The 19,784-nt window shown below is 46.1% G+C and overlaps 2 protein-coding genes across 2 annotated transcripts; both read left to right on the top strand.

Moving 5' to 3' along the window:
* The first annotated feature begins 4,852 nt into the window (after positions 1–4,852).
* LOC120824795 (uncharacterized) lies at positions 4,853–8,373 on the top strand. The gene is made up of 2 exons (XM_040185872.2): positions 4,853–5,975; positions 6,447–8,373. Exon 2 carries the CDS (start codon positions 6,539–6,541, stop codon positions 7,793–7,795), a length of 1,257 nt encoding a protein of 418 aa, XP_040041806.2. The 5' UTR covers positions 4,853–5,975; positions 6,447–6,538; the 3' UTR covers positions 7,796–8,373.
* A 2,190-nt stretch (positions 8,374–10,563) lies between these two features.
* On the top strand, positions 10,564–19,376 carry nfil3-5 (nuclear factor, interleukin 3 regulated, member 5). Its single transcript, XM_040185814.2, has 2 exons — positions 10,564–11,033; positions 15,454–19,376. The coding sequence occupies exon 2, from the start codon at positions 15,990–15,992 to the stop codon at positions 17,847–17,849; it is 1,860 nt and encodes a 619-aa protein (XP_040041748.2). The 5' UTR covers positions 10,564–11,033; positions 15,454–15,989; the 3' UTR covers positions 17,850–19,376.
* The last annotated feature ends 408 nt before the right edge of the window (positions 19,377–19,784 follow it).

The raw sequence follows: 19,784 nt of genomic DNA, 5'->3' as shown, positions 1-19,784 counted from the left end.
CAGTCAGACGTGATTGATTCAGGCACCCAATCTTACCATTACACCACTTAACTTTGGAAGGGCTTTACAAACATGCATCTGTCCTCCATGAAGCAAAAGAAAATATGTATCCACAGAATTCATCTGGAACCAGATTTGATTTTTGACCTTTTCACCCACCTCATTCCCACAAGTAATGTCTGCTCGTGGCCTTCAGGTGGCAGAACTCTGTGACTGTGTGAGCCTTGATGCTGCAGGCCGGCTTCAGCAGCACGTTGCCAATTGTTTTCTGCAGCGTCAAATCTGGATGAGGTCAGGATGAGAATTTCCTTATGTAACTCCGCACTCACTGATTCGTTCTGATTATCACGCTCCCTCTCTCTCGCATACACTTGAAAACCCTGAGGAAAGAAAAGGCCCCGAAAAGCAAACCATATTCCTGATTCCTTTAACAACATGTGTAACGCTGACAGGAAGTTGCATCTGCTCGTAGACACAGTTTGAACTTTCTTTGAGTTCTGTTTACATTCGGCAAGATCCAAGTTGTTAATGTTATATTTATATTGTTACCATTAATGAACAAAGAGGGTCATTTGTTTGGAGCTTTGAGTACATTGACTTTGAAGGGGCCCTGATTTTACATTAAGTGTGGTGTTATCATCATGAAGAGAACTGCTCTGCCTGTAAAATGAGTTATATGACAACTGCTCTGACTTTTCAAACGTTTCTTGTCTTGCATTTCAGATTAAATGGTTTAATATGATCCATTTATTTCTACTTGTATGTGTAGCTATTACTCTTTAATTGTTAAGTCAAATTTGCCTCTTTGCTGCACTAACAAGGCTACGATTGGCTTCTTAAACCTGCTGACCTAAGAAGGCCTGTTGGCAGACGAGCGGGTAAGTGAGCCCACACCGTTGGTCCACATCACCGTGAAGCAATCCTGATCATTGAAGTGCAGCAGATACCCACTGGCCATTAATAATCTGTCCTCACATAGCAAGATATCACACATCAGCATATAAATCCACAGCTCCTCATTGAGGCTCCATCTGCAGAGAGAGTTTATCTCCATGAAGAGTGAGTGATTCAGGATTCAGAGTTGACACGAGGACGGGGGCAGAGTTCTGACCGGCAGTGCCCCGAGACGAACAAACAAGCTCTTTCTACTTCCACTTTCTCGTTCCTCCTTCCCTGTTTGCATGATGTGATAGTTGTAAAGAGGGTACTGTGCATAAAGGACAATACTCGGTGAACAGTTTACAAAACATCACTGAAGTCATGAATTATTAGACTCTGTTAAGATTTTGTGTTTTTCTTTGAGTCTGAGCAGCTAAACAGGTCAAAGGTGAAACATTGCTTTTTTTGTAATATTTGTGACCAGGCCAGGGCTTAAAATCTCAATATTGTGTGCTGTAAAGAATTCTAACAGTGTGATGGGTCTTCATGCCCTGGTTTGTTTTTCTCTGCTATCGTTTTCTGCCTTATTACAAATAGTAAATTCTAATAAAACCACTTTGACCTTTAACTGTGATTATTGTTATGTAATAGATCATATAGAGCATCGTGTGGTGGGAAGAAACATACATCCTCAACACGGAAAGAGAGAATAACTGGAGAAGCTGAAGGAAGGTTTATTGCTGATATGTGTAATAAAATTCCCTTTCGCTTTCTAGTTTTGCTCTGTGGAGAAATGCCGAAAAATATTTCTTTATGTATGAAGAGGATCTGTGCACAATGAAGAGAAAATACATTCACCTTCTAAAAAACGTGTTTGACATTTCAAGCTTAATGTTTCTCTCAGTATGGAAACATATGGACATACATACAGTATGTGTTTTAACATACAGTAACTATCTGTTTATATTGTTATTCTTATTCTTTGTATATTTTGATCTTATTTTACTTTATCTTACTTTATTATTTTATTTTATTCTTATATTGCACCAATGCACCAATGTACTGTAAATGGATTCTGATTCTAATGAAAGCTATTAAGCTATAAGATTTTATAATCAGAAAAACACTTTTGGTTACCCAAATATTATTGTCACATCTATTCAAATATTACCATTCAAAGTCCCTGATGCTACAGGCACACACACACACACACACACACACACACACACACACACTGTGACATCCAGTGTACGGGAACAAAGTGAGCAGAACAACAGTGATACTGAGAAAAGGCCGGGGCACCGTTGACGCAGCACGGCAACTTGTGTTCAGCAAACAGGCTTCTGCACACAGAGAAACGCTCTTACACCACTCACACACTGAACTGAGGTCACAACAGGTGCTGCGCCTCCCCAGTGATCGTCTGTGAATGGATTCTCTCTGCATTATTGAACACTGCTGCCAGCCTTCAAACCGAGATATCTATCCACAGCTTGCGTCCATCTACATCTGCAGTGGGCAGAGGCCACACGTTCATGGAGAGAGACAGACTGAGAAATCCCGCGTGTTGTTTAAGAGGCGTTGAATTTCTAAACGCGGATAAACAGAGCGAGCGCCTGTTCTCACTCCTATGAAAGTCCTCGCTTAGCTCAAACAAAGTGGATTCACTTTGTGTGTAATTGTTGATTCTAACGTTTGTTCAGGATTACACAAGTTCACAAAACTGGAGTCTCGCTCTGATGGCCAAAAGCAGAATGACGGCTGCTGGCACAGTGCTGAGACCGTCGAGAGGGAATGTGAGTCCAAGTGATCGAGGGATGCAAAAAGGCAGGGGAGAGAGGGGGAGTGAGGGGGGGGGGACGGGTGGGAGGCTGAGAAGGGTGAGGGCTGATTCCCCTGATTTGAACTTCAGCGTACACACATAGTCAAACAAGGCCAGTGTGCACTCTGTGCTCAGGCAGGCAATTACTTTCTAAATCTCCAGGTACCTTTGAACCGTGGTACCTACGAGGACCCTTGTTGAAATAATACCTCAACTAGCCAGCTTAACCATAAAAGGAGCAGCGGTGATTTACCATTAAACTCAAGACGGTTGAAATTGGGAGTATTAACAATCAAAGCCAACTGGAGTTGAGACATGGGATCACACACCCCTCCTTAATTCCTAACCCCTGTTTCTGGCGACCTCACTCAGACCACTCCCGTCCTCCAGAGTCAACACTCCATAACTGAAAAGCACATTCCATGACGGATATGTACAGTGGGTACGGAAAGTATTCAAACCCCTTTAAAAAAAATAATTGTTAATTATTAATTAGATTTTTCACTCTTTGTTTAATTGCAGCCATTTGCTAAAATCAAAAAAGTTTATTTTATTTCTCATTAATGTACAGTCAGCACCCATCTTGACAGAAAAAAACAGAAATGTAGAAATTTTTGCGAATTTATTAAAAAAGAAAAACTGAAAAGTCACATGGTCATAAGTATTCAGACCCTTTGCTCAGTATCGAGTAGAAGCACCCTTTTGAGCCATGAGTCCTCTTGGGAATGATGCAAGAATGATGCAAGAAAGTTGATTTTAGCAAATGGCTGCAATGAAACAGAGTGAAAAATGTAAAGGGGTCTGAATACTTTCCGTACCCACTGTATATTTGGTCTGTAATACTCACTCTTACCTCAAACGTAACCTTGTTTTAATTAAGTATTGACCCACACACTTGTTCTATTTCTGCTTTGGAATGGCTCACTTTTGAAAAATATATATAATATGTGGTTAACTTAACATTTTGCATGTTTACAGCACCCAGTAAGCTCCTTTTAAGGGGAAAAAGTGTGGCCTTTCATATGGATGTCGAATCAGAACTGATCATACAAATAAAGTGTGGTATTTCCCCTTTAATACCCAAAGTGTTTCATTAAAAAACTGCTGTTCCTGCTTCCACAGCATGAAGTCAGACGTGTGTGTGTGTGTGTGTATTGTTGGTGAGGCCTTCGGTTACTTCACTATTGTTGGTAACTCAATGGCCGTGGAGATTTTATTTTTACAGCGATAATCAACTATTTAAATGCATTTTAAAAGAGGTAAGCCCCTCCACCCCCTCATGTCTATCTAAAGCACTGGAGGTCAATTACTCCCCACCTCAGTATTAAAGGTTCAAACTCACACATAAACACACACACACACACACACACACACACACACACACATTGAGGCTTTCAAATGTTACACAATATTATTAAATTCTAGTTAGATAATCCAAGATACAGATTGGACCATTTGTCCGGCGATGCAGCCATTCATAACTTCAGTACCTGTGGGCAGCAATGGAGTAAAAATCTGGTAACACGCAGCACCGGGAAGATTAGCTCCAACTATTGGGTGGATTAATAAAACATTTTCAGTTGATTATAAATAGAAAAAGAAAAACTCCTCTCTGCAATGATAGTGATATCTTTCAAACATGACTTTTTGCCGTGTAACCCTGTGCAGGAAACTGCTAGAATTCCTGGGAAAATACTTTCCTAAAAGAGAGGGAACCCTTAAAACAGCAGTGAGGCAGGAAAGGAAATCAAAATGTCGTCTTTTAGAATAGAATTTCACCTCATCCTCTTCTCTGAGCGTCACTGCGTGTCAGAGCCGTGAAGCAACATTTTGAAACTGTTCCGCCAAGGTCATCGAAACAGGTCAACACCCATATACATTATCCAGAGAGGATCGGCACGAATTAACCAGCGAGAAGTCAACCCGTGCCTTGTTTTGGAGAAATCGGTGTGCTTGACAAGGCGACGGAGTCGGAGTCCTGGGTGAAACGTTTCCACGTGCGGGGAGGAAGAATCCCTTTCCAGCAGATCACACGTGGAACAATGTTCCTTTTTTTCTGGGCAGCCTCACCCCAGCTGAACTTCCTGCAGAGCACAGTCCTCACATGCTCTCGCTCGCTTGCAGTATTGCGTAACAGCTGTTACGCTGTAACAACTGGAATTCAAATGAGCTGTTTGTAGAGAGACAAGCGACGCATGCACACGGCTCATTCTCCCGTGCAGCTGACTTACCTTGAACCTGCATGGAGCAAACGAGGACAACTGCATCTACCTTAACCGCCTTCCACGCGAGACTCATTGAATACGGTAACGCAAAACAGGGCTCCACAGGCCTGTTAGTGAACCAGGTGTTGACTGGAGGAATTAATTAATTAATTACAATTCCAAGAAATACATGTTTTTATGTTAGGAGTACAAAAAAATAACTAAATATCAAATTAACTTGAAACAAACTCCCACACCACACGTAGTGGAAAACACCACACGGTTCTTGAATCCTCTCGTCTGATTGAGTATCCTTAAAAACTGATCACCTTCCCACCAACCTCAGCTGGAACGTTACTTTGCGTTTAGGAGCCGGTAATCGCAGATAGTTCAGGTTGTGAGTATCTGGGGATAGAACAGCTCAAATGAAGCTCTGCGTGAATGTAGTGAATTCATGGGTGTGTTTGTAAATGAAACTATACTTGTAATTCATATTGCCTCATAAGAGCCGGCCAAACACGATCTCTTTATCAGCCACTTTACATAGAAATGTGTCGTAGGCGAGCTGGCGTGAACCCAACTACGAGGGGGTGAGTTTAAGCTGCGGAGGCCCCCCGGGGTCGAGTTATCTGACGCATCGCACGTGTACCGGAAGATAAAAAGCGCAGCGGGCCAGCGTGCTTTACGTCAGTCACGTGTCCTGCTTGTTTGCCTTAGTGTTATTCTAAAGCTAACGTTGTTAATCTACTACTTTATACTTTGCCCAGTTGCTCTTTTGTGTTGTGTGTCATCAGACGGAACGACCCGTCCGGATCGGTTACTGCGCGGGTTTGTTGTTGTTTACTCCGCAGCGCGTCCCCGCCGGTCGGACTCGGCCGGCTGGCCGTGCGCAGGAGGAGGTGGGAGGGGGATTTGGGGGTGGGTCATCCGGGTTGTGGATCCGACCCTAAACGAGAGAAGACCGTGGAGGAGCAGAAGGCTTCAAGCGATTAGTGAAGCTGCGCATGAATCTCCTCCTCGCGCTCAATGAAGACGCTTTCAGCGAGTTTCCCGTTTCTGCAGCTGGTTCTGTAAGTAAGATCTACTTTATTATTATATTATCATTCATTCAATCAATATGTGTTTGTTGCTTATCATGCAAGGTCATTCGGATTAATTATAATATGATTCGGGTTTAATGAGAAATAGTTGGTAGTGATAACACTAATTGTAAATAATGGTTAGCAAATAATTACTATGAGAGCCATAATGATATTTACATTTGTTCTGTTTTTGAACTTTTCAAATGAGCATTTGATTGATAAAATGTTACAATGACATTTCTCCCCGACATGTGGATAAAATGACCAAAATAGGACCATTCTTTTAATGTATATCAATATAGTTTTATCACCCGGTAATGCCTGTAAGTGTGTAAGTATGTATTTAATATTGTAGTTTTTTTAATTTGCATTTTTATTTTAACATTGCATTAAATTTTTCAACTGGCATAGGTAAAATATTGATTTACTGTTTACCATGAAAACGTATTTCACCGCTAGGTGGTGCCATTACCGCACAGTTCGCCCTAAAGGCCAACTACCAAGCTCCTCACACACTCACTGCTCCCCCAAGAATCAATCGGTGTGAGAACATGACGGGTCGGACTGTGGGAGGCCTCCTCCGGGACCTGTCCGTTCCCTCATTGCCGACTGTGGAAGGACTGGTTTCCAGGCCTCTTGGAAAGGCTGTGTCCTTAACTGACGGGACTGTGTCCAATCCGACTTCCACAAGCCAGCTGGCCCAAAACCTACTGAGTCACACCTTCGACCTCAAACACAAGGAGCTCCTTTCCAACGACGAAGCGAAAGCCGGGAGCAGCTGCGATGAAGAGAACGGCAACAACGCGCGTCGCAAGCGAGAGTTCATCCCTGCAGAGAAGAAAGATGATGGCTATTGGGACAAGAGGAAAAAAAACAACGAGTCCGCCAAGCGGTCCAGGGAGAAGAGGCGAGCCAATGACACGGTGCTGGAGAGGCGAGTCGTGGGCCTGCTGGAGGAGAACGGCCGCCTGAGAGCCGAGCTGCTGGCGCTGAAGTTTCGCTTCGGTCTGGTCAAAGACTCGTCCGATGTTTCCTCCAGGACGCTGTCTGCACCCCTCTGTCCCCAACCAGCACCAAGACTGACACATTTCTACCAACCTCACGCTGACGGCTTCCCATACCCCAACAACCCTCCCAGCACCCACCTCACCCACCCTCGCCCTCCCCAGCAGGGGGCCGTTTATGGGCCGAGGGGAGCTGGACTTCTTTCAGCCAACAGTGTATCCGAGGAGTCCGGTGTGTCCGCCTCATGGCGCTCAGAAGGGGGCAGCCCTGTGTTTTTTGATGACGCAATATGTGAGCGTAGTGGACCTCCTCTCAGGGAGCCGAGGGAGGATCAACAAAGCTACGACTCCCACAGCTGTCCCATGGAGGTCAACAGGAGTCCGTATGTAAGCAGACTGGACTCACCAGAGGGTTTGAGGAGCCTCCCGCATAAGCTCCGCTTCAAAGGGCCTGCTGGTTGCAGCGATGGAGGGGAGATGTCTCCACCCTCCGACACCAGACACGATGGACCCCCTGTAGCCACGGTGTGGCCGAACATCCAGGTGAGGAACAACCAGTACTCGGCATGGGACAATCAGACTGAAGGTCAGGTTTCTGGGTTCTGTGGTGGACCACGGCAGCAGTGTCAGGGTCCGTTATCTGGACCGTACAACGCCTCCTCTCTGCAGTACTCCAGGGACTCGTCCCGGGATTCAACAGAAGATGTCAGTCTCAGGTCTCAGATCAGCTGTTTGTCTCAGGAAGTGGCCCAGCTCAAGAGGCTCTTCTCTCAACAGCTGCTCTCCAAATCGGTTAAAGCCTGAGCACAAGGACGGGCACATTTCTCACTACACCTTCGGAGGCCGTTGATGCGGACTCCTGGCTTGCGCAGGACAGCGTGGCCTCCGCTGACCTCCCAAATCTCATTTCACACACCTGCTTCACTGGAAAGGTTTGGGAGCCTGTTTGTTATGTTATTTCACTTTTAAAATGAGATTCTACTAATGAAGGCAAAGGTTTAAGGGGTTTCTGTGTTAATCCTTCTGTTATTTGAAGGATTGTACATTTCTGAATACTTGACTGAATGAACCCCAGAACGACTGAACCTGTAGATACAACAATGTGTCATATCATACATCTCACCAGGTCCACTTTTTGTCTTTTTTGGAACAATATTTTGTTTATAGGCTTATGAACACAAATAATATGTATCAATATTACGTGATGTCTCCGAAAATTCACTATTATTTGTTTAATTATTTTTGTTATCTTTAAATTGATCGATGCATTTTTATCTTATGAGAGGGAGTTATTATGAATCACTTTTATTGTTGCGTGATTATAATATACAGTAGAACAAGTGAACTGTACTTGAAAATAAAATAATATTTTATACAAAGAATGAATCTCAATCTCTGACAGATTTCTTTCAGTAGATTTTACATGACAACTCGTCCTCATATGGTTTTGTCAAGGCAGAGCAGGCAGCATTCTCTGTCTTCCAGATTGTATGACCTTGTTAATAACTTAGACATATCAATGTTTTGTATCTGCTCTAAAGGCCACGCATATTTTAAGAGACACCGCCGTGATTATACATTATGCAATAGAGTTTTAAGCTTTTTCTTTTTCTTTTAAAAAACAGTAACTGCATTTTTCATTACATCCCAGGTCAGTAGACCAGGCAACAAAAACGAGGGAATCCAGCTGGGGCATAGAGAGAAATTGCAAGTGTGACACTGGAGTGCGTGAGAGTTTGAATATGACACAAATTCTCCTTTTTATTCTTTTGAATGTCATTAATGAATGCTTTAAAAATAAAGCCCTGATGCCAGTCCTTCACTCACTGGGATAAGGTCACTGAAATGAGGGGACGATGCCAGCCGGTGGTGTTTGGATGCAGGGGAAGGAGCGAGACTCTGCATGAGTCATCTATCACGTCAGCAGTACGGAAGCTATTTTTAGCAATGAAGCAGCTGCAGTGGAGACTGATTGGCCCATATGAGAGTGAAGGGTACAGGTTCAGAATACCTTAACACCTGGAAAGAGTTCAAATCTGCAGATAGACATCAGAACAGCTTCTGTAAAAAAAAAAGCAGAGGGCAGAAAGCAGCCATACAGCAACACAAGCAGAATTACAAATCATGGGTTGGTAATGTAATGATAACGTGACTGAATGCCACCATTTGTGTTGAAGCAACACATTCTTTAACATTTACACTTTCAGTATCCGCCGTCTTTTTATCACCACAAGGTGGTGCCAAGTGTCTTTGTCGGCATGGATCACTGATTCATTCATTCATTCACAGCAGTGTTACTAGAGGTCGGCTCCCCCCACCGTGCTCGCTGTAGTACCACATTCTGCATAACAAGCTAGGATGTTATTCGCTGTTGAAAAGACAGCACTGTCTCCTTCAAGAATGAAGCCGGAGCTTGAAAATTACATTCAGATGACATCCACGGATACAAAATGAATGCGTCAAGTTAAAAAGGTAACAGAGCGGCATTGACCCCTCCTGTGAAGGCCCAGACGACCACAACACAAGATACACATGCGATCTTTGGTCTGCAATCAATCTTCATCGAGCCCAGGCTGCAAACCCCCATTCCACGAGCCACGGAGCCACATCGTGAGGAGAGAGATCCTGCTGGTTGCTAGGCAGGCACCAACACACCACAGTTGCCAAGGGAATGCCTGCATGCAGGGGCAGATGAGGAATATGTTGGGGGTTGGGGGTTAAAACAGAGGACTGTGGGGGAGGTGCTCGACAAGTTCAAGGCCACCGTTTCCCCCAACGTGGTCTAATGGTGCGGGTGGTGGTGTGTGTGTGTGTGCGTGTGTGTGGTGAATGGGTTCATGTGTTTGGTTTGAGACAAAGCAGGGGGAAGGGATGTGAATGAAAAGGTTGGTTGGAAGTGAATGCGTGTCTGATAGCAAACAGGGCTGACGTAATAGAATATAGTGGGGTTGAGGACAAGGAGCTCGACGGGATGGTAGTAAAAGCTCAAAGCAGACACGTCCATTTTCAGTCAAGATAAACAAAATGCAATGAATATTATCCGCATAAAATCTGAATAAAATTGTATTTAAAAGAAATGCTAAAAAAAGATTGTTAGCATGATTTGGTTTTAATCATGCTATATATATTATATTATAGAGTATGGCAAAATAAATCACTTGATGAATATGGCATTTTAGTTATAACACCAAACTGTAGCACATTATTGTCAATGTTTTTGAAACAATAACACGATGAAGATGTGTGAACAAAGAGATAAACTGTCGTGATCCAAGCACGGGATTGAAATCCGTCATGGCCTTTAGTTTCTCACTCTCAGCTTAAAAAAATGGATCACGAAACAATATATTTTATGCAGAATATACTGCATATTCTGACATATCCTAACACAGTTGTACTGAAAATATATATACATATTGTTTTAATCTTTGCTGCATATCATCCGCAGGATCCACTATCATGAGAGCAGAGACACCAGTGACCGAAGACTCAAAGGACACGCTGTTGCATTCTATTATTGGACCTCTGCTGATACCAAAAACGCTTCCATGGCGCTTGTTATAAACTCCCTCGAAAGAGATCATGTTTCTTCGCGGAGGAGACGGAGATGGAAAAGGGGGAGAGAGAGAGAGAGAGAGAGAGAGAGAGAGGGGGGGGGGAAGAGAGGACAAGAACGTGACGAGGCAGCCCAAGAGCTGTTATGCAACCGCTGACCTACTAACACACATATCTCCAGCGAGGCAGCCGGAGAGAAACTGGAGCAAAGTGTCCGGCAGCGCACAACACGCACAGGCAGCTCCAGCCAGGAGACGCCAGCGGCCCCCAGTGACTCCAGCGCGCCGCGCCGAGCGACCGCACGACAACTACACGGAAACTTTGTTTTTCCGGGGGAAGGGTTTTTTTTTTGGGGGGGGGGGGGGGGGGGCGCAAAGAAAGGAGGAAAAAACGGGAGAGAGCTTTTGAGTGTTCGGGGAAGCAGATTTTTTTTTCCTTCTTCTTCTTCTTCTTCTTCTTCTCCCCCGCTGCTCCAGGACATGGAAAGGTATGTTAGGACCGAGCGGAAGGCGTTTCGTCTTTGTCTCTTTGTCTCCCCGGTATTCGCTGTGATCTCACTCGGCGCCGTCGTACTTGAACGCGTTCCGGCGGCGCGATGCTTATGGCCGGTTTATTGTTCACATGGCGCCGGTCGGATCCTCCGGCGCGCGCCCGTGACTTTGAGACGTCTGCGGCGGCCGCTGCTCTCTGTTTTTTTTTGCCACATTACGCACGAAAAACTCCGCATGCCACTTTGTTGCGTTTTTTTTTTAGGACTGTTCTTTTTCGACAGGTGATATTTTAACAACAACAAAAAAAAAGGAACCGAAAACGTGGTTGGGCCACGTCGTCCCACGTTATGCGCTCAATGTCAAGGCGAGGTTATTCCCCGCGTGGGGGTGTTTTCCAGGGAATGGGGCTGACGTCGCTCTGTGTTGTCTGGTTGGTACAGACACACAAGGCACTAGCTTTATTAGCTCCTACACGTGGCACGGGGCTGTTTGTATGTGCGCGGAGCTCACATGTAGGTCACCAGATCATCCGGTCCTCTTTCGGGGTGTGCGCGCAAATATCAGCGTGGATGAGCTAAAGCGGGGCTGCTTTTAGGGGACTACCTCGCACAAAGGGCGCTGCTCACGCCACATCTTCAATATCCACCCCGAGAACTCGTGTCAAAGAGGTTATACAATATTTATAAAGATATTGTTTTGAAATACGTCTAACATCAGTAAGGTTTTCAGGATTATCAAGGTTATTCATAGGTTACACAGATTATATCACAGAAACACCACAGGGGTAAAAACACGTGATTGCAACAGGCTTCCTTAAAATGTTTTTGTTTTATTCGTGTGTATCTTTAAAAGTCCCCTTTCTCCAAATATTCAAAGCATTTCACACAGCTGGCAGAATTGTAGATTTTCAAGTTCAAAGGAGAAACAAAATGTCTGATTTTCATTCAAAGTGAGTCACGCTGTGATTTCCTCCCTTTTTTGTACTCATGAGGTGTGTTAAGCCGAGCACAGAGCTGGGCTTTGAGGGGGTATGACATAACCAGCACACAGCAGGGACACCAATAACCAGCAGCTCTCTCTCTCGGGACATGAGGCCTGTAATTGATTCCCGTTCACACCCCTCAGTCACACCTAAAATGAACACCAAATCCCTGTCGCTGAAACAGATAGATATTTTAGAAACGCTTTCATCGTAGACGTAACACAGCTGCTCAGCATCCACCAGTTATTTTTAACTTTCCCCTCCCAAGAGGGAAAAAAAAAATAGGGAACATAAAAAAAACAGAAGTAGTCAGAAGTCTTGATCCAGATAATCCCCCTTTTTTGTTTGGTGTCCCCGAGATCTCTGCTTTACTTTGTTGGGAAATTAGAACGTGAACATCCAGGATGTGATGCAATGCAAATGGAAACTCGTGTCTGGCGAAAGGCAGAGTTCTGGTGGCTGTTGGTCTCGTTGCTGCCAGCTGGTCCTCCTCGCTCCGTCCCAGCTGCGTGAATGTAGGTCAGACCCGTATCGGGCTGAGGAGACGCACCAGGAGAAGCTGTGGGCCCACAGAGCTTTGTAGCCACAGTTGTCTATTAATCAATACTTTCATTTAAAAAAAGGGCTTTTTAGTTTAAAATATATAGGTCACATGTTACCATTTGATCATGTAAGGTTCAAAACACTTAGCCGAGCATTATGCAAATATGTGCTCTTAATAATACGGTGAATCTTTATTTAAAATAGCGCTTCTTTGTCCCGTATTACCTGAAAGGTAAGTATTAAACGGCACTCAGCCAAACATCCCACTTGTTGTGCTGGAAGGTCTGGATTCTTGTCTCTTAGTTTTGTTTCTCAACACAGAGCTATGTTGCAAAATGGTGCCCCCCCCCCCCCCTAGCTGGGGCCCCTCCGCGTGTGTGGTGTTGGATCACTTAAAAGATGGAGGAGGGGAAGAGGATGCCTTGAGCTTTACTCACACTTGCCTCAGAGCAGGTCAGAGGTGAAGCATTCCTCCCGGCAAGTGCCTGGTAACTGCTTTGGAACCCGTGTTTACCGGAGCCCAAAGCCCGGAGAACAAACTGCCCACAGTAACCGCAGCCAATCATCCGTTAGAAAATCAGGAAATTTGCCTCTGTACAAAGAGCCGATTACTCAACGTACCGCGCGCATCTTTGTTTTCCAACTCAAGTCGTGCCTTTTATTCGGAGCACAACATGCGCAGAGGCCAGTGGGTGGTGGAGATTGCGCAGCACTCGCGCGCACCGCCAGTAACCTGTGGCTTTCGCTGCGATGTAACATGCATGTGTTACGCGAGCTTTGCTCCGCAACAAGAGAGCAAATTCAGAGCACGTACGCTACGAGCAACGACAGCAGCCCCTCCCCATGCAGTCCGGAGAGAGGCAGCCTGTTACGTGTGAATTTGGCTGCGGCGATGGGTGTGTGCTCTGACGTCAATGCCGTCTCTCACTATTGTTTCATCTGGCACTGATGCATTGGACGTCGTGCGGTTCTAAGGGATTACTGCTGCATGAGAATCACTGGGGCTTTCATAATTGTATTTCTAGGCCGGTGACAAAGACAAGTTTGTGTGTTTGTTTATTTTTATTTGTATTCTTCCTGCTGCAGATTCTGTAAAATCCCCGTCACATTTCCACCAACCACATTACTTGATCAGCTCCCTCCGTTGCCTCTTTCTGTCACGCTATTTATAGAGTGCTCTCTTAATACCCGCTTTCCCAATCCTGGCCTCCCTCCCTTTCAGTCCCACTGACCTATTTTATGGCACACCGTCAAAGACCACAGTGTTTACCGCTAAGAGTCGTTTCTAGGTCAGTGGGACAGCGCAGACGTATGCATGCTTCCTTCACGCAAGCCTTTGTCCCCCCCCCCTCCCATCGCCCCTCCCCTGTCTGCAAGTATGAAAAAATATTCAGGGCCGGGGAGCGAGGGTGGGGCTGACCTTACATTTTTCCACATCTGTTCGGCATATCTGTACTCCAGCGAACACCAGCCTTGTTTTGGCATTGAAGGAAAGAATTCAGTTGGGAATGAAGCCTGCACAGCATTTGCGTTACAACATAACTGAAGCGGGTAAATAAATGGTTAACTACTTGAAGCAGCTTATTTGAAGGTCTCAATATGGGTTTTCTGAACGGGAGATAATGTAACGAGGTCATTGACTCCGGGGGAAGCAGATAAATGCTGTAACCAGTCTGGAGAAGATGCACGTTAGATGAAATAGTTGTGGCATTGAGCAGATGAGCAGTAAGTGGTTTGGGAACTATAAATTGCAGCGCAGTGAAAGCAGGTCAAGTTTTGTTTAACTGAAGTACCTTTGTTCCACTCGCTTTGGGATTCGAGTGGGGTTTTTTGGCGCTTTTTCCATCAGACGAAATAATTTGAGAAGACTGTCGAGCACCTTTGTTCAGGTCAGACATTCTGCGATGTCTAGCTTTCAAACGCCACTAAGCCGAGCAATTGACAAATATGGGAGCATAAAAAGAAATTATGTAATGCAGCTGTAACGAAACCACTTAAACTGATTATTTGCATTCCTCTGCTCCTCTTTCAAACTGCAACTGTACTGGTTCTGTACTGTAATGAACTCTTTGACTACCGGTGATGCGTTTTTAATGACTTTATACCAACTGTGCAATGCCGCGCAGACTCAGAAGCAGAGGAATCCGTCCAGCAACAAGTGCAGATCTAGTTATTACATAACATCTGTCCGTGCTACATTAACCCCAGATTTCGAAGGCAAAACGCAGGCTGGGTGTGCACAGCTTGCTGTTGAGCTACGGTGTAGACGGTGTGTACGGATGTTCAGCAGGCAGTGGTGTAAATTCAGACAGCGGGAGAGCGACTAGAGAGACATAGGAGGTCTCATAGAAATAAACACACACAAAGATGCCAAAAAGTGAACATTTAAAATGTAATGGCACATCATTTGTTTATTAACTTACCAAACTATAATTACCTGTAGTATAATTACAATATATCATAGTGACGATGCATAAGTTGCTCGTCCCTACAGCTGTCAGTCTCTGCAGAGCTGCCACCAGGTCGTCCGGGCTCCGTCCTGTTATGTGACTATGACGGCAGCGCCTTACACAAGAGCTCTGCAGCAGCAGCATCAGCACGTACAGTGTGTTTAATCCCGGCCACAGTCACACCGTGTGTATCTACTCAGACACTCTGTGAGGTCAATAAAAGACCAAGTCAAACATTTCCTGATATCGTGGGCTTACGCCTCTGGCACAGGTTGAACTGTGATGAACAGATTTTGTATTAATCACAAACTTTGCAGTTACTCTCAATAGTTCATAAGTCTAATCGTACCTGACTGAATTGTGTATGTAAATTGCAAAGAACTACAGCTCATCTAATACTTTCTCTCTCCCTCTCCTCTCTTTTTCTCTCCACCTGCACAGTTAGTGGTCAGCAAACCGCAGCACAGAAGCTGGATCCTTGGGGAGCCCTGAACTGCACGGACTGACCTTCATCCTCCGTAAGACACACAGAGAAATTGTGTAGCAGCTCGACTGGCATCCCGGCTCTGGTGAAGATTGACAAGTAGCAAATTAAGTCAAAATGACCCGCAAGTTCACTGAGAAAACTCCCGTCTGATCGCCGGTGCAGCTGGAAGACTCTTCCAAATACCTACGGGTTTCTTTTTTTAAGTTCCTCGTTCACGACACAAGTTCAATGTCTGAGGTCTTTGTGGAGTTCCACCTCTTTTTGATCTTCTTGGCTTATATGGACACTTGAACATCTAGAAAAATAACGGAAATAAATGAGGCTACCTCCTTCAAGGAGCATAAATAACTCATCTAGAAGTTTTCACCGATCACACAACGTAGGTAAAACCACTTAGTGACAGAGCAGAAGACTCCTACAGTTTTACATATTTTCCCTTTCCCCCCTTTACCCTTTGCTTGTTACACTCTTGCCCCTAGCTGGGAAAAAAATGGAAAGTCTGAATATACACATCCCATCCACCAGCAACAAAAATGCCATGGAGGTCGACTCCTTTTCCTCCTACAGCGGCAGCCTCCCATCCCCGACTCCCGAAGGCGGAGCGCGGGTAAGCCGGCAGTCCAAAGGCTCCAAGTCAAGTGCGAGCTGCCGTCGCAAGCGGGAGTTTATTTCTGATGAGAAGAAAGACGCCTCCTATTGGGAAAAACGGAGGAAGAACAACGAAGCAGCCAAGCGCTCAAGGGAGAAGCGTCGCCTCAATGACATGGTGCTGGAGAACCGGGTCATGGCGCTGAACGAAGAGAATGTTCGCATAAAAACAGAGCTCCTCCAGCTCAAGTTGCGCTTTGGCCTCATCAGCACAGCCGCCTACATGGAAAAAAGTCAGCAGATCTCCAACAGCGCCGCTGCAGCTGCAGCTGCTGCAGCAGCAGCAGCTGCCGCAGCCGGCGGCAGTAGCGGGAGCAGCAACGGCACCCCAAATAGTAACGCCTACCTCTCAAGCAGCGGCTACTCCAGTGCATCGCAGGTGATGCTGAATTCGGACTCATCGGAAACCGAACAGTCCAGTCGAGGCGAGCGCCACGGCATGCTCCACCAGTACTCCCCGCGGGGCTCCGTCTCCGACATGTCTGACGGCTCCTCCAGAGACAGCCCCGAGCCCTTCAACATAAAGACAGAGCCCTCAAGCATGGACATGGCCAGACTGGAAAGCAACGAGGCATCCGACAGCGGGGCTTACCGCGGCAACCACGCCGCGCTGGTTTCTCCTCATCAGCAGAACGCGCCATTGGCTGAAAGCGTCATGGACTACCAGCACCACCACCAACAGCAGCAGCAGCGCCACACGGGGGCCTCGAGTCCGGCTCCTCTGGCCACCTGCGCGCAGAGGAGCGTCATCTTGTACCGCTCCAGCAGCGGCTGTTACCCCATGGAGACCCAACGGGCCGAGGACCAGCAGAGCAGACCTCTGCAGCCCGGCCAGCTCTCCTCAACCTCCTCCAAGTTCTCGGACTGCTCAGCGACCATCACAGAGGTTGCTGAGAAACTGGAGAGGACAAAAACCATGGACTCCCCCGAGTACGAATACACGGATGCCCATGCGGAGGCCAGAGAGGAGCTGCAGACCAGGTACGATGCCGACGGACAACAACAACAACAGCACGAGATTCGTCACGGCCACTACAGGTGCCAGAGTCAGGAGAGAAGTCTTCAGCATGCAGAAAGCCAGCAGAACCCCTTCGCCCCAGATCTGATCAACAACACTGAGGAGGGCAAGTCCTCCTTCCCACAGCACAACGGCTACCTCAACACGCTGCACGAGGACCCCCCCGTGCTCACCTACGAGGGAGGCCCGCTGGCCGGCGGTTTCTTCCAGGAGAACTCCTCCACTAAAGACACCTCATCCAGCGATGGGGACCCCCGCAGCTCTGACAAGGAGGGCTCCACAGACGACGAGTCCCCTTCCTCGTCCTCGGACATCAGCAGCTACCACCAGAAGGAGGCGGCCGGCGGTTCGCACGGCGAGCTCCAAGCCGAGGTCAAAGGCACCGCGCTGCCCCACAAGCTCCGCCTCAAGTACAGAGCTCTGTCCAACGGGGCGGCAGGACTGCAGATGGAGGCGACGGTCAACACCTCCACGTCCCCCTCTCCCACTCTGCCCCAGCACCCTTATTTAGCTCTACCCAGCAACCCTCACAGCAGCCAGTCCAGCGGGGAGAGCAAAGAGGTGGAGAATGACACCGAGTACGCGGAAGAGCTCGACCCTTTGGACGAGAGGGTGGAGGCTAGAAAGGAGGGAGGGAAAAAGGGATCCAGCAGCAGAGGTGGTCGCAACAAGAGGCGAGAATAAGGACGAACGGGAGCATCTTCCTGTACCGTACAAACCATGACTCACGCCGCCACCTGGCCAGACGGACAGCACGCCCGTGTGAGGTGATTTCACCAAGTTTCACTGTGTCACCTGTTCCTCTCCACTGTCGCTCTTCGCCTACCTCCCACCTGTCCCTCCCATGAAAAGGATGGATTGCTTAAAGAGGCAGGGGCCGGAATGAAACTTCAGCGCTGGGGACCGGGATATTTCCCTTGAGGAAAACTCCAACGTTATTCAATTATTCGTTTTTGTAAACTGCCTTTGAGAGCTGGTCAGCATTTATAGTGGCATTATGGGAACATTCCTTTGACCAAAGAATACACATCCTTCCTGCAGTGTTTTCCTTTTTTTGGCAAAGAGTAAGTCTCTTCCTTTCCTTGATCACACTAGCACCATTTAATCCTCCGTCCTCTCACCATCTGCACACACAAGTCCCCGTCAGTTCTGCAGCACTTAGATTGTATATTACTGTGACATACATTTGCATATGAGGAGTATATATTTTAAGCAGAAAAATGTGGCAAAAAACACACAGAAAATGAGTTGAAGCATTGGGTTGCGGAAGTCATAGACTTAAAGGTGATTAGTTGGTTCATGCTGAGACACCTTGTATGGACGCTCTTTGTCTTGAAAGAAAAAAAGAAGTATGGGCCCCAACTTGTAAAAAAAAAAAAGAAAAGAAAGGTACACTTCTTTTCTCAGGGCCCCATTCAGGTGCTCTTGAGGTCTTTGACACTCAGAATCTGTCAAAACGGTAAAGTCCAGCCGTTCGCATATCAGTCAAGTCTATGCAGTCACACGTTGCTGTTTGCAAAACCTGACAAGCACAAGGCAAGACGCGCCTGCCAGCCGCTCTACGAAAATCATCACATCTCAAATATTGTCCGTCTAAGATGAATAAAATGGCTCTCCAGTCACAAACCAGCAAAGCTGCTCTCTCTTCATAAGGTGCCTCTTTATTGTGTTGTCACTTGTCCCTACTAGGCCAATGTCGTACCGGCCCCTCACCTCTGCACTGAGTTGTTTTAGCTACAGGAGCTACACTAGATCATACAGTGTGTGTACAAGTTTCAATGTTTCACGTCTTGGTGCCTGCCTCCGGCCACGATGTATAAATGTAAAGTTGTCTCTATCTCTTGTATACTGATGTCTTTATTTTATTATTATTTTATTGATATTGTTATTTTCTATTATATTTGGGTATTGTTTGGGCTTTTATTATGTGCATTTTTCCGTCATCCTGTTGTGACATTTTGCTCTATACTGTTCCTGGTTGTGCTGTGTATTTACCCATAAGGCCCTTTAGCCCCGGTTACCATTTGTACTCCGTGTGATCGTATAAACTTTGTTGTTTGCCGAAAGGCTTTCCGAAAATGAAAAAAAGAAATTTGAATAAGACCTATCCAGAAGTGATTATGTATTGCTATATTTCATGTGGAAATGCAAAATGGTTACAAAAACACTCATTTTGGATTGTGAAAGATAAAAAATAAAATGTTGAATTTATCTACATGTCTTTTGAACTTTTTAAGTCGCTCTCATGAAATGCAGAGACTAGTAGGCCGACTAGTCGATTCACAGCTCATTTCCGTCTGCCAGTACGGCTCAGTGTGAGCCAACGCCGCCAGAAGAACCTCACTGGTTTCCCGAGTCATCACTATATTCCGCCCGCCCACTGGCAGAGACACAGACGAAACAAGTCAGAACAACACTGAGCCACTGAGTGGTGCAGCAGTGCAGGCAGAACTTAACCTCAGTCTGAATACTTATGTAATATGATTAAATAAACTCAGATAAAGTGAGTTACTGAGAACGGCTCATGGCTTTGTCACCACATACCAAGCGGTAATACATCAACTAGTACTTCCACTTCTCCGTCTCTGATGTTACTGCGTAAAGGAGCAGGGACTTTTA

Source organism: Gasterosteus aculeatus, chromosome 9 (genome assembly GCF_964276395.1).
Source record: "Gasterosteus aculeatus chromosome 9, fGasAcu3.hap1.1, whole genome shotgun sequence".
NCBI lineage: Eukaryota > Metazoa > Chordata > Actinopteri > Perciformes > Gasterosteidae > Gasterosteus > Gasterosteus aculeatus.
Note: the sequence above shows the minus strand (reverse complement) of the source record. Positions and strands in the feature narration are given on the sequence as shown.

Bases quoted from the DNA above. Each gene is read 5' to 3' on its own strand.
- LOC120824795 (XM_040185872.2), top strand. From the start codon at position 6,539: ATGACGGGTCGGACTGTGGGAGGCCTCCTCCGGGACCTGTCCGTTCCC.
- nfil3-5 (XM_040185814.2), top strand. From the start codon at position 15,990: ATGGAAAGTCTGAATATACACATCCCATCCACCAGCAACAAAAATGCC.